This window comes from Aedes aegypti, chromosome 2, assembly GCF_002204515.2.
Source record: "Aedes aegypti strain LVP_AGWG chromosome 2, AaegL5.0 Primary Assembly, whole genome shotgun sequence".
NCBI lineage: Eukaryota > Metazoa > Arthropoda > Insecta > Diptera > Culicidae > Aedes > Aedes aegypti.
Window position 1 is genome coordinate 197417536 of NC_035108.1, and position 20865 is coordinate 197438400.

Here is a 20865-nt window from a genome sequence, read left to right on the forward strand (position 1 = left end):
AATTATTACTAACAAATTGCGAAAAAGCTCAAAAACTTGCTATGCAGTTTGAAAGTGCGCACAATTTTAATTTAGGACTTACTAGTCCAATTGAAAATGAAGTTACTCAGGAGTTCGAAAATATTCTCAATCAAGAGAACGTTTTCGAAAATGCCTGGGAGACTGATTTGGAAGAAGTGAGAACTATTATTAAAAAATTCAAAAATATGAAAGCTCCTGGCGATGATGGAATTTTCTACATCCTCATCAAGAAACATCCAGAAAGTAGCTTATCATTTTTAGTTGATATATTTAACAAATGTTTTCAATTAGCATATTTTCCTGACAAATGGAAAAATGCTAAGGTTGTTCCAATTTTAAAACCAGACAAAAATCCTGCAGAAGCTTCTAGCTATCGTCCAATCAGTTAGCTTTCCTCCATCAGTAAACTTTTTGAAAAGGTTATTTTGAACAGATTGATGGCCCACATCAACGAAAATTCAATTTTTGCCAATGAACAGTTCGGATTCCGCCATGGACATTCGACCACTCATCAACTTTTACGTGTAACAAATTTGATCCGTTCCAACAAATCTGAAGGCTATTCTACTGGTCTTGCTCTTCTAGACATAGAAAAAGCATTCGACAGTGTTTGGCATGAAGGTTTGATTGTAAAATTAAAAAACTTTAATTTTCCAACATACATTGTTAGAATAATTCAAAGTTATCTGTCAAATCGTACACTTCAGGTTAATTATCAGAACTCCAGATCTGAAAGACTTCCTGTAAGAGCTGGTGTTCCTCAAGGCAGCATTTTGGGACCAATATTATACAATATTTTTACATCTGACTTACCTGAGTTACCTCAGGGATGTCAAAAATCTTTGTTTGCGGATGACACAGGCCTCTCCGCCAAAGGACGAAGCCTGCGTGTCATCTGTAGTCGATTGCAAAAAAGTTTGGATATTTTTTCTTCATACTTGCAAAAAGGGAAGATTTCTCCTAATGCTTCCAAAACTCAACTAATAATATTCCCACATAAACCAAAAGCTCTTTATTTGAAACCTTCAAGTAGACATGTTGTCACGATGAGAGGGGTTCCAATAAATTGGTCAGATGAAGTTAAGTATCTAGGGCTCAAGCTAGATAAAAATTTAACTTTCAAAAATCACATTGAGGGCATTCAAGCCAAATGTAATAAATATGTAAAATGTCTCTATCCCCTTATTAATAGAAAATCAAAACTTTGTCTTAGGAACAAGCTTTTGATATTCAAACAAATTTTCAGGCCAGCCATGTTGTATGCTGTACCAATATGGACTAGCTGTTGTAATACCAGGAAGAAAGCTCTGCAGAGTATTCAAAATAAAATTTTGAAAATGATTCTGAGGCTTCCTCCCTGGTATAGTACCAATGAGTTACATAGAATATCCAATGTTGAAACATTGGAACAAATGTCAAATAAAATATTAATTAATTAAATAAATAATTTCAGGCAAAAATCGTTACAATCTTCTATTGCCACGATTAATGCGTTATATGTTTAGGTTAAGTATATTCAAAGCGTTTTTTTTCTCTTATAAGCAGGTGAAATAAACTCACCTGTAAAAAATCTGAACTGCTACGGCAAATGAAATGTAATATGTTGTTAACAAAATGTTAATTAAATCTTAAATTTGTTTTACCAAATTAGGATGATAGTGTTGTCTAATAACACAGAACACCTAGATATAAGAAATGAATGTAATGTTTGGAATGATACTAATAAAAAAATTAAAAAAAAAACCTCCTTAGTCTGAAGATTAAGGATGGTGCTATGTTTTGCATAGATTTATAGCATAATTACCGTAAAACACAAACCTGTTCATTTTAACCCCCCCCCCCCTGTTCATATTACCCACAGTTCCCCTAATGTGCACTCTGCCTGACGGGGTTTGATGGCGATAATGCAATGTCAAAATGTGATTTTCAGATAAACAGTACTTAGTGCTGTGTGGCTGGATAAAATTTCAAAGAAAATAGATTAATGTCATCGAAACAATATTTTATTTCAATTAGCCGATTGCTTCCCAATTTCACTGATCTCTTTTTCTATGAGTTGCTTGAAATGGATAAATTGTAAGTAATTATTCTATAGGGTTTAAGTCACCGTCGATTGTTATATTTGAAGATTGTTGATATTTTTCGGTGATTACTACACACTGAAACACGATTATAACGTTTCGGCTTACTGATTTTCAGCCATCATCAGATTTGTTCAAATCAATCGTTCACCACCAGTGTGGTTTTATCAGTAATAAAACCACACTGGTGGTGAACGATCGATTTGAACAAATCTGATGATGGCTGAAAATCAGTAAGCCGAAACGTTATAATCGTGTTTCAGTGTGTAGTAATCACCGAAAAATATCAACAATCTTCAAATATATAAATTGTAAGTAAATTGAATTGAATTGAAAAAAAAAATGTAAAAAAACTAACTTTATATCTGAAAAATGAATTCCCTCTGATTACGTGCGTTGGTTTATGGTTCGCTCTGGCTGAGCAAAATTACAGTTTTACGTGTCCTTCCAAAGAAAATTTGTGATCTAAGATTACAAGGGACTGTTCAAATTACTCGATATTTTTATGGTAGAGATGTAATGATTATTTGAGTCCTCTGGTATAAAAAACTCAATTTTGGGAAAAATGGAAATTGGTGCAGTTTAGCAGAACACCGACCATATTTATCTTTATTTCATGTGGTAGTCAAAAAAATATAAAAAACTAAACGTAGACTGAGGTGTTACGACTCATACAAAACATTATTTTTTTTTTCATACAAAAAGCGTTACAGAAGGGGAGAGAGTTGAAAATGTTCAATTTCAGCGTTACGTAATAAATGGATGCTGCCTTACATCAAAATTAATGTTAATTTGTTTGTTTCGCCAGTGCGCGGAATTAGGCAATTTTCTGCGCAAATATGGAAAATCATTTGAAAAATGCGCGGAATTAAGCAATTTCGACAAGTCAACTTTTTCAATAAAATCACACTTGTTAATTATGAATACAGTCTATAAACTAGATTTTTTCCTATAATCTACAACAGATTTGCTAGCGATCCACTCATAAGGCTTTTTATTGATGCAATACTCATTTTTAATTAACCATTTGAATCGTTTTAATCCTTGCGAGTAACGAACTTCTGGCGTGAAATGTAGGTAATGAATTATTAAAAAAAAAATCTTCATTAAATCGATTCCAACACAAAAACATTGTCTCCTTCATAGGTTCTGATGATTTCTGCTCATAGCCTTGCACAGATTACTTCGCAAAAAAGGCTGCCCAATTTTCACCACACTCTCTTGCGACGCCCATCCACATATCCATTTCATCATTTGCAAAAATATTCTACAGACTTTGAGTCGCATGACCGATAAAGCCATAACCAAATAATATAAAATAATCACGGTCGATACCTTCTATATGTAAATAAGTTATCGGTTTGACAAAATTGTTACTACTCTGTTTAATCCCTTACAAATTTTGTTTTGATTGTTTTTAGCTCGATCAGAATTTTATCATATTGAGTTATCATATACATTGAATTCCACAATAAATCAAGATTCACAATAATTTTCAATTTATTAGGAATATTCCAAAATGCGTGGAATTAGGGTCTTAGCTGCGCTGAATTATGGAACTTAATTGATTTTTTTTCGCAAAAATAGTCAAAGATTTCATTATTTTAGATTGAAAAATTCTAACTCGAACAGCATTTGAATAATAGAAATAGAAAAAAAATAGAAACAAACAGAAAGCACAGCTATGGAAAGCTAGCTTCATCGCATAGTGCACTATTAATATAGTTTAATCACAGAAGTTCCTTTCAAAAAAAAAAATTATAGAAATTTTCTGTTTTAACAGTGTTGAACATGGCAAATATTTATTCATTTTCTTTGGCGTACATGTATGTATCTAACTCGAACAAAATATCTAAGTAAAAAGTAGGTGGCAAGATTGTTGATCGATGGCAATAACATTGTACTGTACTATCTAAAAGGCGATCGTTCTGAGTAATTCTAGCCCTACATACTAATCTAATGGAATTAGCTACTATTTACAGTTTGTGTCTCTTTTTCCTTAATCCTAGTCGTTAGTCTTGTCTGATCGAATAGGTTGCGTTGCATTCGATCTTGCGGGCAATTGCGTGAGGACAGAGTATGTGGAACATCCCGACTCGACTTCGCGGCTAATCACAGTCGGTAATAAGTTTATCACGGTTTCCGTTTTCGACAACTTTGGGTGAATCATCGTCGGACGACGACACCTTTATCCTGTGGATGGGGGTAAGGTTTTTTGACATGTTTTGCTTCTTTCTGTTTTCCTTCATGTTTCTGGCATTCCGTCGGTGGAAGTAGCAGAGAATGATCAAGAACAGGGCGATACATGCGACCACTCCGAGCGATATTTTAAACCATATCGATTTGGCCTCGGTATCCAACTTCCGAGTGTTCCGGATGTCCATGCATTGTTGATATTCTTCCGTTTTAGAGGGTGGCGAGGTTGTAGACAAGTCCTGGTGACAGATGGTTGATTCTATATAGTGAAGAAATATAGCATTATGTAGAAGTATGTTTCCTTACACAGACAAATAGAATTGATATTATCTAAGCATGCAATCAAACTTTGTATTTAAATAAAATATTGATCTAATGATCTACGGTTTAGAGTTACTTAAACAAATAAGCTTTTGTCTGAGCAAAATGTATAATATCTCTATAAGTTTAGTTTTACCTAGAAATTGCCTTTGTTATGGAGAAAGTTCTTTCTATCAGGAATTAAAAAATTGACCTCCAGACAACAGTACAAATTCTATCGTATGATAGCTCAAATACGAATGTGGCCTTCGCTTTGTACTTTTATTCGTCAATATGTTTTACGATTTTGTGATTAGGTAGTTTGTTTCTTAATTTTAACTTCTAAGGATTCCTGGCAGTCCATTGTCTAGAATAGATTATGTCTGTGTGCCTGCATCTCAATTTACCTGCAAAGCAGCTGGGAGGATTATTGTGGATCACCGTACGCCGAGTCGACAGTTCGGCTGTAATCAACTGACAAGAACAAGGTGGGATCTTCGTGGCATTCAGGTCCAGTGATCGAAGGTTGCACATTGGCGAAAACTGATCAATTGTTAACTCCGTCATTGGGTTGGAAGATATGTTCAGCTGCCACAAGTCCGGCAGAATTCCGAAATTTGGCAGCCGCTTCAGCCAACATTCGGCTAGACTAAGGATCTGCAGTGGGGCCCGAACAGGTTTCTCCAACAGCAGTAGATCGTCCTCGACATTTGCCAGGTTGTTGTATGCTACGTACAGATTCCTCAGTAATGGCAGTCGAAAGAGTTCCAAGGGAATTGTGTTCAATGCGTTGTTCGATAGATCAAGAGCCTGAGAAATATCAAATTTGTAACATTTGTGGTATTGAGTGTATAAAAAACTTACTTCCAAGTTCACCAGCTCACTGAACGTCCCTTCTTCGATATTCTGGATCATGTTTTCGAATAAATAGAGATATTTGACTTCTGTATATCGGGCGAAGGAGTGTGTATTAAGGTCACGAATGCGATTGAAGCTGAGATCTAGAATCTGAAATTATAAGGATCATTTAATTATAAATTGAGGAATTGTTTTTTCTCCTAGAGGTAAGATAAGAGCAACATATATGAGCAAATTCTCACTGAAACCAGACCGACATCGGCACACATCGTTTGAATTAACATGAAGTGTACGATTTGACAATAACTTAGCAAGGCTGGTAGCGAGTCACTTTTTTGATGCCAGTCACTTTAAAGTCTCTTTTTTGGAGCCATTTCAACTAAAGTCACTTCTTACGTCAAAAAGTCACTTTTTTCAACTATTTTAAGCTAAATTTTCGGGAGAAAATAATGGATCGGTCTTTTTTAATTTAGGCTAAGTTTTGAGTTAGGTCATCACCAGAACAACTTCATGTCGGTATCAAAATATTGGTTCATGGTTTCCATGTGAAAAAAACCTGGAAAAAGGTTAATATTTCAACGAGTTCCACGTTCTCGAGACTCCTAATGTTCCTACAAATAATTTTTGGTTACGCCATTGCATCATATAAATAAAATACAAATGATTATATTTAAGTTATTTTATCGCAGGTATTAATAACAAGGAATAATTATTTAATGTTCTATTTGAGATTAAAAACTTATCATACTTCCTAGGGCAGACTTTTTTTTAAGAATGGCCGGATAGATCTGAGCTAGAGCCTAACCTAAGGTTTTTTTTCACGTCGGTCGACGTAGCGCGTAAACAAACGCGTTGTTCCAAAAAAACGGCGTAAAACCGAGTTATTTAAAAAAAAACACGTAAAAAAGACTCGTGTTTTTCGACTATTAATTTATCGCCAATTCATCGTTTTCATTGAATCGTTCATGAAATCGTGCATGCTTTCTTCAATGAAATGTGGGGCGTCGGATCCTCTTCTTGGATTTTTTTATTCACTTCGGCAGGAGGTTTTGAAAGCCACAGAGTTTGTATTTGACAATAATATGCGCGATATTGAAGTTTTTTTTTCCAATTCGACCAACTATAACCCCCAATGTCAGGTGAATCATGAAAGTGTCGAAGTAGTTTTGATTGAAATATTAGAAGCTATTAGCACTATTAACTACTTTAAAAGAATAACTCAAAAGAACAGCTGTTAAGCCTATCGTCTTTATGCTAAATGTCCATTCAGCCAAACGTACCTCCCATTAAACTTACTGATGCAAAATTCAATGCCACTTATATAAACCTCTGGTTCTTTCTTAGTCGGCGTTTGAAGGACGCAGTTTTAAGCAGTATTTCGATCATATTCGATCTTCTATCATCATTTTTTATTTAAAATATTGATCAATGCCCAAGTATAACATTTTCCGTAATCTTGATCTGGTTACATAAACCTTATTAGGTAAAAGAGTTAGAGTTTGGATGGAAATGTGAAATGACAAAAAAATATTTTTTTTTCAAATTTGGGACATCTTATTAAAATTTACAAAATAAAATACTTTGATTGAAAATCTGCTAAAAAGGAATATTTATGTAATAGTAAACTTTTCTGTTTGAAAAATTGTAGGGAATATTTTAAAGTTTTGGGAGTACAATAAAAATGTCCAAATATGGTACTCAACTAGACTTACTGCCTGCAGAAGATCATATTGAATATTCCCTATCATATTGGATATTGATCGTAATACAGTATATTAAAATTGAAATAAAACTGATTTCGGTTTGATTTTCAAGTCACTTTAAGTCACTTTTTTTCTCAAATCTGGTCACTAAAATGACTGGTTTCGGTACCATTTTTTGCTACCAGCCCTGCATATACGTTGCCTACATAAGGGCGTTTGATCAGATGTTATTGTTCAATAATAGTATACATGCTGATTCGAAAAATATGCATTTGTAAGGTTCACATTGGCACGTAACTACAGCGTTGCATTACGTTTAGGCTGGATCACAATAGCGCGTCGCGTCGCGTCTGCTGTCAACGCCAGCGCTGCGTACTCAAACGCGCGTCTGGCGCGCATCTCATTTTTGCGCTACAATGTTGCGTCCGCGCTCGCGTTTGTTATCATTCAATTCCGTCATCGAGAAAACTGTTTTGTAAACATCAATCTAGCAAACCGAAGTGAAGTTCTCAAAAATACGATATTTAAATTGAAGGAAAATGGAACGAATTGTGAGATCGGCTGCTGCTTTAACGGCGTTATATTACCTACGCGAATCTTCCAACTTGGCTAGACCACGGCGATGGTGGGTTCGTCCTTCTAATCAAAATCGCAGTACTGAAGGATATTTCGAAACGGAATTCGACCTAATGAGGCGCAGGGATCCGGAGTATTTTCATGACTCCATACGGATGAGTCCATCCACATTCGACCACCTCTTGAGCAAAGTTCGAACTCGCCCCCTTGGACCTGAAAATCGCCCCAAGGATTACCACAAGAATATCTCTAGAGATTCCTAAAGGAGTTCATCCAAAGATTTCTTCTCAAATTTCTTCAGGGTTTCCTCATGCATCCCTCCAGGGATAACTGTAGGGATTCTTCCTTAGATACATCCATTTGTTCAGGATTTTTAAAGGATTTTTCCAGTAACTCCTCTAATCATTTACCTTGAAATTTTCATGATGATAACTTAAACAAATCTTCCTGTAATTTCTCCAACAATTTTCAGGAATACCTTTAACTATTTCTTCAGGCATTACTCCAAGGGTTCTTCACGGAATTGTCCTCAGAAGACTCCTCCATGTATTTTCCACACATCGATTGGACACTAAGGGTATGAGTCACAATCGATCTAACAAATTTCTTCAGGAATTCCTCCAAGAATACCTTTTGAGATACATTCAGATTTTTTTCGGGAATTCCTTCCAGAATTCCTCCATAAGTTTCTGTATAGATTGCTCGAAAAAATGTCTCCTCCAGGAATTGTTTCAAGTGTTCGTACAGGTATTTTTCCAACAATACCTCCAGGGATTTGATCAGGAATTCAACCAAGAATTCTTCAAGAGATTCCTCCATAAGTTTCTGTATAGATTGCTCGAAAAAATGTCTGGATTTTTTCAAAGAATACTTTCAGATATTCCTCCAAGGATTTCCTCCAGAAATATTTTCAGAGATTCCTTCAGGAATTTTTCCATGCACTCTTATTCATGTGTTCTACCATGGATTCCGCTTGGGACTCCTACAAAACTTCTAAAACAAAAACATAAAAAATAATGTTCCTGAAATTCTTCCATACTCCATGAGATATTTAATAATTTCTCCACCCAAATTTATACCAGGATTATTATTCGCAAAAATCCTAAGATCGCTAAAGGAATTCCTTATGGGTTCCCTAGAGAGATTCCCAAAAAATCCCAAGAAATACTTTTGAAATATACTTCTATTCATCTAAAGTTTCCTCTAAATACTTTTGAATTTAGAGGAATCCTTAGATGAATTTCTGACGGAATGCATGGAGGAACTTTTGGAGAAGTCTCTGCTGGAATTTGAATTCAGACGGCTGTTTTGGTGTTATGGAAGAGAAGTGGCCGTTTTGACCCACGAGTTGATTAAAGTTTAAGTTTTCCAATACGCTTTTTAAGCATGGAATACAAACTATGAGAGTGCACAAGGCGATTCTCGTTGGTAGCTTCAAAAAATTTGTTGTTTATCGATTTGAAAAATGACCTAGAAAATAACACAAAATTACAACGAAAACAGCGAAAATCGTTTTTTTTGAGTTTTTCACGATTTTTGCTAGGAAAACATTTGAAAAATATATATAGAGAAGCATTTTAATACATTTTCCATTATCTCGGGTGAAAAACAGCATCCCAAATCACGTCGTTTGTTCAAATTGAGGGTGGCGCGTTTTACCCCAACGGCGCATTTTACACCCAGTTCCCCTATATGCAAAAACTAGAGGGTGGTCGTTTCGGTTTACACAAATTGGGTGGCCCCTCATCAGATAGCTGAACAGTTTGCGAAATAGGCTCATTTCGATAAATCTAGGGTATTTTTCCACATGACCCATATTTCCCATGTAACACATAGCAAACTTAGTGGCATTGAGAAAGGATGTAGTTTTCATTCGAAGCTAAAAAAAAAATTGGCGGCCGATTGGAATTGCGTCAGAAAATCAGTTTTTCACCATTAGCGTACCGCTCGTTTTGAATTCGGAGATCACCGAGATAGAACTGAGTAAGAGCAGCTACAAAAACTAGGAGAGCAATGGTATTTACCCTATGAAATGATCATACCCTATGCAATCACCTTTGTTTGTCTTTGCTGTTTGTTGCTTCTCCAGTATCGCCAGATCAGATGCACTTACACAAGAAATCAACCAGATGAATGCTTAGGACTAACAGATACCCTCAGTGTATAAGTGCTGGTGATCTTCTATTTTTAGGCAACAATGGCGCCTGTCACCACATAGGTCCAGATTTACAAGTAGCTCCAAAAACTCATTTTTTTTAGTTTTTAGTTGGAAAACAAACATCAATACCGGGTACCCCCGTTGGTTTGACCACATTTAATCTGAACACTTTTTAATTTGTACCCCGGTAATTAACACATTGTTCAGACTTAAAATGGTTCAAACGTCATTTAACTCATGGAATGGAGTAAAGTGAAATGGAACGCTGTGGAACGTAACGCAAAATCAAAACAAAACAGTGAAATAAGTTACCAGAAACACAGTTCTAGGGTGACAAGATGTTCAAATTAAAAATGAACCCCGATGGTTTGCATGAGATACCGTTCAAATAAGCGGGGGTGCACGGTATTCTATATCTGATAGTTAGTCTTCTTCTTGGGGACGTTAATGTCAAGAAGAAGAAAAAGAAGATAGTTAAGAATCGTACGAGAATAAAAAAAAAATCATATTTTTGCTACATGTTCAGACGTTAAATAGCTGCACAATGTGCAGTGTGCAGTGCACATGCCCAAAAACCTAAATTGGCTTCAAAACTCAACTAATCCATTTCGATAGCTTATTCTCATATAGATTCAGCATCTATGGATGCAAATTTATATTCAAGTGTCGTTACTTACTAAATTAATACTTATTGTTGTATGTACCTCAAATAATTAAAGAAGAGCTTCTTTATACCGTACAAATCGCTCCCCGCGGAAATATCATACTCAAACGCGCGTTGAAGACTAAGGAATCGATTGAAGAAGATTTTTCTTGCTTAAGCTTGCCTTAACGATAGTTGTCTTAAAAAGTTGAGACCCAAAAATTGTATGAAAAATAGCATTTTTGTTAGAATTTTGCTCTATGAGCAATGTGACTATGCCCAAAATAGAATCTTTAACCCTAAATCATGTTCCAAAACACTTGTAATGGCAAAAAATAGTGACATATTGAAAATGCGCAATTTCTGCCTTGATTTTTTTAAAAACTGGACCACTACAGACCAACGAGGAGAAAGGGGAGGAATCGATGATGCATTAAACTGGCTCCTACAGCAGACCGAATACACCCCTGCATCTACGCCAGATTATGTGGGAAGGTGTAGAGGTTGTACATTTTTGACGGAGAGCTTGCTGTTTGGTAAGCAGACTGCCTATGTTTCAGACATAATGAAAGGCGAGCTATGATGATGGATAAATGGAAGCTTAGGGAAACGGTTCCTTGTCCGTCTCTGGTTATAGTAAATGCTGTGAACTGTGATATATTACGAGTGGAAGATAGTTAAAGATACAACTACAAAGTCAGAGGAAAAGGACGGGCCTGGGATTGAAACCACGACCTTCTGTTTATGAAGCAGAAGCGGTAGCCATTAGACCATCAAACCCGTCTCTAAGTGTGAATTTCTGCATAAACTCTTATTCATGAAGTATTTACGTTTTTTTTACAAAAGACCCGTTCTCTTTATTTTTTTTTAATTGTAGACATACTTTGAGTGTATAAAATACAACCTTGCACAATTAAATACAAAATTTTTGTTTTGCGCATAAGGTTCCTCCAAATTTGTCTCGGTGCCCCAGGATAATAAGTAGTGACCACCTAAGCACCACAGTGTATAAAGTGCATTTTTGCACAAAAAAACCAACATTTTTATTTTGTGCATAAATTCCCCCTCAGACACATTAGCAAGGAAAAAAATCTCTGTTTTTTTTTCTCAAAAATTTGATTCTTCCACGACCTTGCTTATATACCAATTTGAAGCCGAGAAAAACTTGAAGTCGAAATTCAAAGCATAACATAAATACAGATTTCACGCAATGTTTACAATTTTGATGAAATAAGCATGTTCTCAGAGAAATTTTTTTTTCATAAAAATTTCACCCATTTCGCTTTGTTTGTTCATTATGCGTTCCTCCTAAGTATTTGACATACACTCCCGTGCAAAAGTTTGGGTGCACCCCCTAAAAAACATACAAAAGTGTTCTGTCCATATATCTGTGAATATACGTCCAATTGAAACTCTTTAAGCCGCATTCGAAAGGCAAAGAGTTATTCTTACTTCGTATGTATTTTTCCAAAAACTTTTTTTGAATTTTGTATACCGTCAAACGGGGTAATTTGCAACAGGGGTGAAACTTGCAACACAACGACATGTAACTGAATTGACGTGTTCTAAAGCATTAATTTAAATTATTCTAATATGTTACACCGGTTAATGGCCTTAGGTATAGAAAGGGATGTTTTGGTGAGGATTTTGGTATTATTTCTACTTTGGTTGGTTTGCTGGAGGAGGAAATCATATCACACATTGGATCGTATAAAAACAAGACTGAAAATCGTTCCTAGTACCACACAAACGGGATATAAATTTTATTCTAGGTATTTGCAATTCGTTACAGTATTTAATAGTGTACAAAAGGACTATAAAAAAGTTTTGTTAATTTCACGTTTAAACTCTGAAAATAATTAAAAACATTTTTGACTACCCTTGTTGGGTAACTTGCAACACCAATTTTAATCTCAATGGTAAGATGTTTTTTGCCGCTTGTCATCAAAAACACATGGAAAAGCAAGATTGACCATTTATTTGTAGAAAAAATTTAAATTGTTGAGCCTCAAACAACTTATTACACATTTGGTATAAAATATTGGAAAAGTTACAATCATTGCATTATTATTGGAATTTATTATTCTTTCTTCGTGAAAACTATAAATTATTTTAAAAATCTGTTTCAAATGTAACTTGTAGATCTGTCATTGTGAACTTTTTGCATGTAATATAAAGATAGCTATTTTCAATGACCAAAAGAGGCCATATCAAGACATGCTATCAATATATGATACGTTGCTTTGGTTAAAATATGAATAAAAAATAAGTTATGCGAAGCAAAACCTCAAAACCATTGCAGTTTCATAAAAAAGAGCACTAAAACTTTTGAATGGCTTTCTACTAGCCGTCAAGGTTTGTGATTTGCTAGAATTTCCACTTGTGGAACCAATAATATAGAAAATCAATTGATTTATTAATCGGAGAGGTCAATACTCATAATACAATCAATAATAATGATTTTTCAAAAATTATGGTGCCTAGTTTTTACTTATTGTCATGCTTTTGCTGCAGTTAATTATTTAATGATTTAGAATACGGTATTGATAATATTTTAGATAGAAAACTTCAGTAAGCATTGTGTGTTGTATGTTACCCCACATCAGGGGTCTCATGCAAAATGCATATTTTCAGCCTCTCCTGATCTTAAGAAACCAAATTATAATAAAATAAATACCACGTGACATTATTTACGTAGCGATTAGGATACCAGATTGTATTTGGTTCATCTAAGTCCTTAAAATTTTCGTCCAATTAGATTTGAAGTTGAAAAGTGTTGCAAGTTACCCCGTTTGACGGTACTAAATTTTTACCTAAAGTTGTGACATTTTTCAAAAAACACTTTGAAAAATCATATCTAATTTCCTCAGCTTTGGATCGACCAAAATTTTAAATCGGAGTGTCATTAGAATCGTAATCTCATATTCTTATAAGAGACCCCACGAAATTTTGGCGGAAAAATCTGGAAATATTCAAAATCAATGAAACAGTCAGTCAAGTCATCGTGCAAAAGTTTGGGTTCACCTGAGCCGCATGCACATCATTTTTGTCAATATCTCTGCCATTTTTAATAGTTTAAAGCTTTTTCGAGTGCAAATAATGATTGGTTTGAGATTTCACAGATTTTTCATGGTTAAAGTATGTTCAGGTGAAACCAAACTTTTGCACGATACACCATACTGAGGGGTGAACCCAAACTTTTGCACGATGACTTGAATGACTGTTTCATTGATTTTGAATAGTTATCAGATTTTTCCGCAAAAATTTCGTGAGTGCTTTTCAAAGAATATAAGATTACGATTCTAATGACACTTTGATTAAAAATTTTGGTCGATCCAGTGCTGAGAAAATTAGATATGATTTTTCAGTGTGTTTTTTGAAAAATGTCACAACTTTAAGTAAAAATTTGGTATACAAAATTCAAAAAATGATTTTGGAAACATACATACGAAGTAAGAATAACTCTTCGCCTTTCGAATGCGGCTTAGAGAGTTTCAATTGGACGTATATTCACAGAGATATGGACAGAACACTTTTGCATGTTTTTTAGGGGGTGAACCCAAACTTTTGCACGGGAGTGTACAATGATCAATGTTTTCCCAAATCAGTAAAATAAAAAAAAATCATTTAGAACATTGTTTTAAAATTAGCAGAAAACGTTAATTATGTAACACTTACATTTCCGAATAAATTTTTTGAAGAAACATTCCAAACGCTCACCAATGTTACCCCGGATTACGGAATCATGAATTCAAAAGTTAAAATTATTTGTTGAAATATGAAGACATTTTCATCACATTTTTGTTGTTGAATTCTAGCCCAGATTTCAATACCAAAAACATAATAAATTGCTTATTATTCATTCTCATATAATTTATGTTTAATTTAAAGGCGAACATTCATTTAGGCATATTTTGGTGGCATGCTCAAGTACTCTGACAATCATCTTGGACCACGTATAGTATATTATAATATTTGTATATAATTATTCACTGCATCATCAGTTTGCATAACCATTTTTACCAATCAAAAACGTGTGGCATATTCGTCAGTTTTCTTTGAATCCACGATAGATTGATTTTAAATGGGTCGATTGCAGCATTTGATCCACGAATCACGATTGAATCATGAATCATTCCTAGAAAGCAAAACTCCGGAAAAAATATGAGCTCTAAAGAAAGCGAAAATGCCTCTGCTATTTACTCCCATGATGCTGCCGTTATTCTGCCGCGAGTACAACGGGAGCAGCAACGCTAAAGGTGATTAAGTTAATTGATTTAAATTGGTTTGTTAGTTCATTCTGACCATCTTGGTGGGATAGTCCAAGTCCAGTCTCGAGTGAGTAAATTTCCGAACTGTTTTGAAGCCACTTGGTATAAGGTCTCTGTGGTGTTTATACATTTTAGCACACAGACTGAGCACCGAAAGGCAGACTTCATAGTTTGATATGAACTTGAATCGATGAAATGGAATTTTACGCAATGTTTACGAGCCAAGAATTGATCTGTGCTAGTCAGCTTCTGTAAACAGGGTGGATTTTTTCGACTACCGTCGATGGGGGTGACAATGGGTCTGGGGGGTGAGATTGGGTCAAAACGGAAAAATATGATTAATGAATTATTTCAGCTAATAACGGTGATATTACTAAAATTAATAATTCATATGTAAGGGAGCATATTATTACACATAATTCATCACAATATACATTTTTAGAAATAGTAGTTTTTGTTTACTATATCAATAAACTTGTATGTTGAAATTAGATAAAATTTACAACATTAAATTTCTCCTGTGCAAAGTATCACGCATGTACTTTAACCTCTACCGTTATATTAGTTGAAGGTTTAAAGTCTTTTCATTACACTTCACACGTATTTTCCGGAATCTATTTGATTTTTCAACAAAAAATTTATTTTTTTCGGTACGGTGTCTAATACATCAAAAATGGGGGTGAGATTGGGTCAAGCAAGAACGACAGTAAATGAAATTGCAAGTCCACTTTTTTGACATTTTACGGTGCCGGTAGTTCTCTTTTTCATTAAGATGTGTTTATTCTTTCTAAAAACAGCATCTCTGAAACATAAAACTAGTCTACTTGAGGATTCCGTACATTGAATAACAATGCAACGCATTTTGACAACTTCTCAATCCAGCAACATCGTAAAATTTTATCAAATGGATTGTTTTTTTTTAATTTAATTATTTATCAGTGTTTTCATATTATAGAAACATCTCCTGGAAGTACAAATGAGTTGGAACACTGAAATATCGTGATTATGACGTCAACATCTGCCTGAAATGTATTGATCGTGGAATGTCGCTCCGAAATTTAACTATTTGCGAAGAATTAAAATAATCACTTTTTCAGTACACCTTTGGGGAAACTGAATAGGCTTCATGGCAATGGGGATGAGACTTTGAAGACAATTCGAGGGAAAAAAATAGAAAATTTATGTAAACTTGACGATGAATGTTGTGTTTACATATTTTTTCTCATAGCTCTTCAATTTTTGGTATAATCGTTCTTTTAAGTGGGTTTATCATACTTGTGAAACAACTTAGATATCTTTTCACCTTGTTTGCATCGTATTTCATCAATATTCTTCAGCTGTGAATGGTTTTGCAACCATATTATCAAAAACAAGTTATTTCAATTACAGTGACCCAATGTCACCCCCTCTATGGGGTGAGATTGGGTCATTTTTCATTCACTTGTGGTGCCGCTGTGAATAAATATTTGTCTTTAATGTTTTGAACAGTTGTTAATGTATCATCAAAGTACATACACACCAAATTTGATGTTAATTGGAGTTAAATTGCGATATTTATTCAATAAATAATTCGTACACATCCCTTTTTGACCCATTGTCACCCCCAACGACGGTATCTTTTTAAAAGTGAATCATGTCAATCTGCGATCGACGTCGATAGTAATGGACTCCTGCAGGGGGAACATTGCTTGATGAATCTAGTCAAAATTATAAACACATAGTGTTTATGCTAGCAATTTTCCCCAATGTGCATCCGGGTAAAACTGGAGTTACAGATGTTGTCCGATAGGAGGGTTTAAATTTACTGAATCACTGGATGAGATGAAATTTCCGTGGAATCTCAGTTTATAACAAAAGGATAATAAAAATAAATTACGAAACCAGTTGTTGCTGATAGGAAAGATGAGGTTATCTGTTGGAAATATCTGGATCTGTACCAATCATCTTTTTTCGATTTTTACACCACGTGTTGTATGTCAGATCAGATCACACTTTGCTATGAACCAGCCAAAGCACATCACCTGGTAAGAAGTGCTAAACGATATCGGCTTTCATTGTTAAGCATTTGGGTGTCACTAACGCATGCCAATTGATGCTAACCAATCGGTTTTACAGTTTGGTTATGATGATAATAATGGCTTTTAAGTGGCCACAATAAACTGAACAGAATAGGTTTCATATTTAGGTCGTTTCGCAAGAAGTGATTGGGAAAATGTGAGAAGATCTGTTTTTGCGTGGAACAAGATTTCGTTACAGCGGAAACGAATTCAGCAATCTCAAATTTACTGCACATCTTTGGGAAAATCGAATTAGTTATTTATGCAACAAGTTGCAAAATGATGATTTTTTAAGCACGAATTGTACATTTATCCAACGAGGCTCGCCGTGTTGGATAAAAACAACGAGTGCTGAAAAAAACGAGTTTTGCAACGAGTTGCATACAACATTTTTTGCTATTACGAAAAACTTCGTTTAAGCTGGATCATTTCCAAATGCACAAACAAACATTTCAACAGAAACCACGTGGGCATACATCCACGCGTTGTATCATTTCAGTATTTTTCAATCGCGTAGGCTGCGACTTAGTAGTATCTACAAATATTACAAATTTTCTCGTTCACAGACCTGTATTCCCTATTGGACGATAGAATAGGCAAGACGACGCGTACAGTAGTGGATTCTGCTGCCACCTGTACGAATTCTGGACGATCCGTTCCCAAACCAGTATTGTCGGTAAATCGTTAGAAAGTGCAGTTCGCTGGTAACGGATTTTTCTCGGTATTCATGCAAGATACCCTTCATCTGGATGCGAATCGAATGCACCACTTCCGAAAATAGGTATCTCGCATAGATACTGAGAAAATCCAACTTCGGCGACAAATCGATTCAAAGTTTTTATGGCGCCGACAATATCACCAGTCTTGCATCCGTATTGCACATCAGCTATAGCATCAGATGCTAGAGCAAAATAGACTGGGATATTTGGCTGACGCCTCCCACACAGTACTGAAAAGTACTACTTTGCAGCACCGAAAACAGTGCTGAAAAGTAGCACTTTTCAGCATTGTTTTTTTGGTAGGAAAAGTAGGCCATTATGTAGTGTAAATTATCAATGAAAAGTTGATTTATTTGCAACGGAATCGCAAAAAGATTATTACTGTCCTCTGTGTTATTTAGGGACTACTTTACGAACAATATGCTCAACAAAATGTGGAAGTTGCTCTAATTGTATCCGGAATTGCCCCAGTTTATTTACTTTACTTATACATTTAGAAAACTTCTGTTGTTTTTTTCGAAATTTAACTGCTGAGATTTATTATTTATTTTTACCAAAATTCTGTAACATTTTTGGTTAAAATAAATCCCGAGGTTTGGATTTCGGTAAAAAAATATCGAAATCCATTAGCTGTTTAGCGTACGTGTGATAAATATTGCCATAATATTTCCTTTTTTTGCCATACGTGATAATCTGAAAAAATTCAAATTTTGAATGGTCTTACGTGTTTTTGTAGTGAGATATATTCTGATGTTAAAATATATAAAAAGAATAATTTGAAAGTTTTCGAAATTTCACATATGGTCAAGAAGTAAGTCCTGTGGTCAAAACTGGCACATTTTCCTTGGGAGAACTTATAATAAACTGATATAGGAAGTCGATGCCGGTTATGTACCCTTTGCCTATTATGGCCCCCCTACAGAAAAACATAAAACCTTAGTCCTATCCACCCGGGGAGCTTCGTTTGCATTGTTAGGTAGCATTTACAGGCAAAGTATTTGGTCTGAAGTGCATAAATACAGATACCTATGTGAACAGTTATGTAAATGAAAATACCCAAGAGGGTCCATAATTAGCATTTCCAGGTGGGTATAGAACCGTCGGTAGCGCTCCGGACAACATGGGATAAATGGTCAACTCCCCAGGCGGGGTCCATAATAGGTATAACGACAACAGTTTTCCAAATGAGTATTTCACGGGATAACTCGAATGATTTTGTGTTTGTTTAAAGGTGCACTATAGACATGGATCTTGTTGATATTGAATTTAAATAATAATATATGAAGATTAATGTATTCTTCGAAACTTTATTCATGGCTCCACACCAGTTTATATTACAGCAATTATTACAGTTGTTGCTCTAATCATTCATAGATAGTTTTTTCATAAATTCAGTCCGAATTTCATCAGACATTATTCATAGATTGATTTTTTTTCAGTTATCTTAACAATTTATCAAGAAAATTCTAGAGTTTTTTCAGAAATCCTTGTAGAAAATTTTCAAACCATACTCAGAACTCATACAAGTTTTATCTGAGGTTACTCTATGATTTTCTTTCGAAATTCTTCGCGGATGTGTTAAAAAAATTTCTCCAAAACAATCTGAAAAAAATCCTAGACATTTTCCTGCAGACATCCCTGTATGTGCCATTGGATAAATTCTTTGAAGAATCCTTAAGTATTTAAACATACAAATAAAAAAATATGTAGGAATTCCTGAATGAATTTTGAATTATTTAACACGTATAGGCCTGAGTGAAAGCAAAAATACTGAAACCATCACCACGCAGAGAATTCTTAACGGATTCAAATGATTTTTTGTCAGTTAACTGGCCTACATATCTAGTTACTAGAAGTGGCAAGAGTAACTCGAAAATATTCCTGTGGCTGGAGTTATTCCGGTGGGTCACTGGGTCAAGTCGGGTAAAAAAGGGCTGTTTTTTTGGGACATGCCAAGTTACCTATATTTATTTGCAATAACAATCATTTCAATTTGAATATATCGTCAAGATCTGATATTCAACATTATAAATGAAGAGTTTGCACCGTTTAAAATATACCGGGTGTGGCCATTCGGACGTAATGCCCGGAAGAACCGGCTATAGGTCTGTTGGATACTAAACCGTTTCAATTCTCGAAAAGTAGAAATCAAACATAATTGTGCACTAAAAAGCGTTCCCATAAGCTTGGCACAGATGTTCAGATACAAGTTGGCCACTTTATCGTAAGTTTGAGGCGAGCCGGGACCCAAAAATAATCATTTGTAGGATTAATCAAATGCAAAACTCATACTTATTCAATTCAATCGCTTCTCAAAAGGTTTACAATGATGCAATTTTCTTAAAACTCCGTTATGTAGTGTCCACATTTCAACTGATTCCGGAAATTATCTGTGACTTGAAATTTGCCTACCCCCAGGGGTACAAACACACAGTACCTTTCACACCCAACCTGACCCAGTGATCCACCGGAATAACTCCGACTACAGGAATATTTCCGCGTTCCTCTGTCCACTTCTAGAAACTAGATATGTGTGCCAGTATACTGACAAAAAATCATTTGAATCCATTAAGAATTCGCTGAGCGGTGAGGGTATTGGAGTTTTTGCTTTCACTCAGGCTTATACGGGTTAAGGTGTTAAACGGGAATTTTGGAGGAAGTTCTAAGGACATCAATGTTTTTTTTTTGAGATTTTGGAACTTCATTGAAAAATGTTAGAGGGATTCTTTATGGAGTCTCCGAAGTAATTCCTGTTAAAAATCCACATTGAATTTTTGAAGGTTAGAACTATGGAAGGATTACTTAAAAAAATCGTTTCGTGACAAATCTCAAAGCAATCTCCTGAAGCGATCTTCGGAGTAATATTTGAATGAAATCTATAGTAAAACGAGCAGTAATGTTGGTAATGTCACGAGGGATTGTTTTAGAAATCTATCTATACAAAATATGGAATAGTGTTTGTATGTCACGAAATGGCTTTAAAATGGGCTCTCGGATTTTGAAAATTCCCATATAATTATGATCCTGAAGTGTTCCGACGTGTTTATGTGTATAAAAAGCGCAAAATATTCAACGAGAAACTTAGAAAAAAGAGAATAAACAGAACTGCCATTTTGAATGAGAACGCCATGAAGCTTATCAGTAGCCTACTTGATGGCAAGACGAAGTTTGCCGGGACCACTAGTATTCTTATAAAATGTCTGTTCAACTTAAGAATTGAACTCTCATGTCGTGGTTCCTGCTAGGTGCCATTTTTGTATTAGTTATTTATGTAAAAACTCG

The 20865-nt window shown here is 35.0% G+C and overlaps 1 protein-coding gene across 3 annotated transcripts in view; it reads right to left on the reverse strand.

Annotated features, from left to right (window-relative positions):
• Positions 1–3869: 3869 nt before the first annotated feature.
• Positions 3870–20865, reverse strand: part of LOC5578856 (leucine-rich repeat-containing G-protein coupled receptor 5) — a 43016-nt gene continuing 26020 nt past the window's right edge. For all 3 annotated transcript variants that reach the window (XM_021843652.1, XM_001664013.2, XM_021843653.1), the window contains exons 3-5: positions 5463–5606; positions 5006–5408; positions 3870–4557 (exon numbers count right to left, since the gene is read on the reverse strand). In XM_021843652.1, coding sequence (XP_021699344.1) covers positions 4211–4557; positions 5006–5408; positions 5463–5606 — 894 coding nt within the window. In that variant the 3' untranslated portion in view covers positions 3870–4210. The remainder of the gene's footprint in view (positions 4558–5005; positions 5409–5462; positions 5607–20865) is intronic.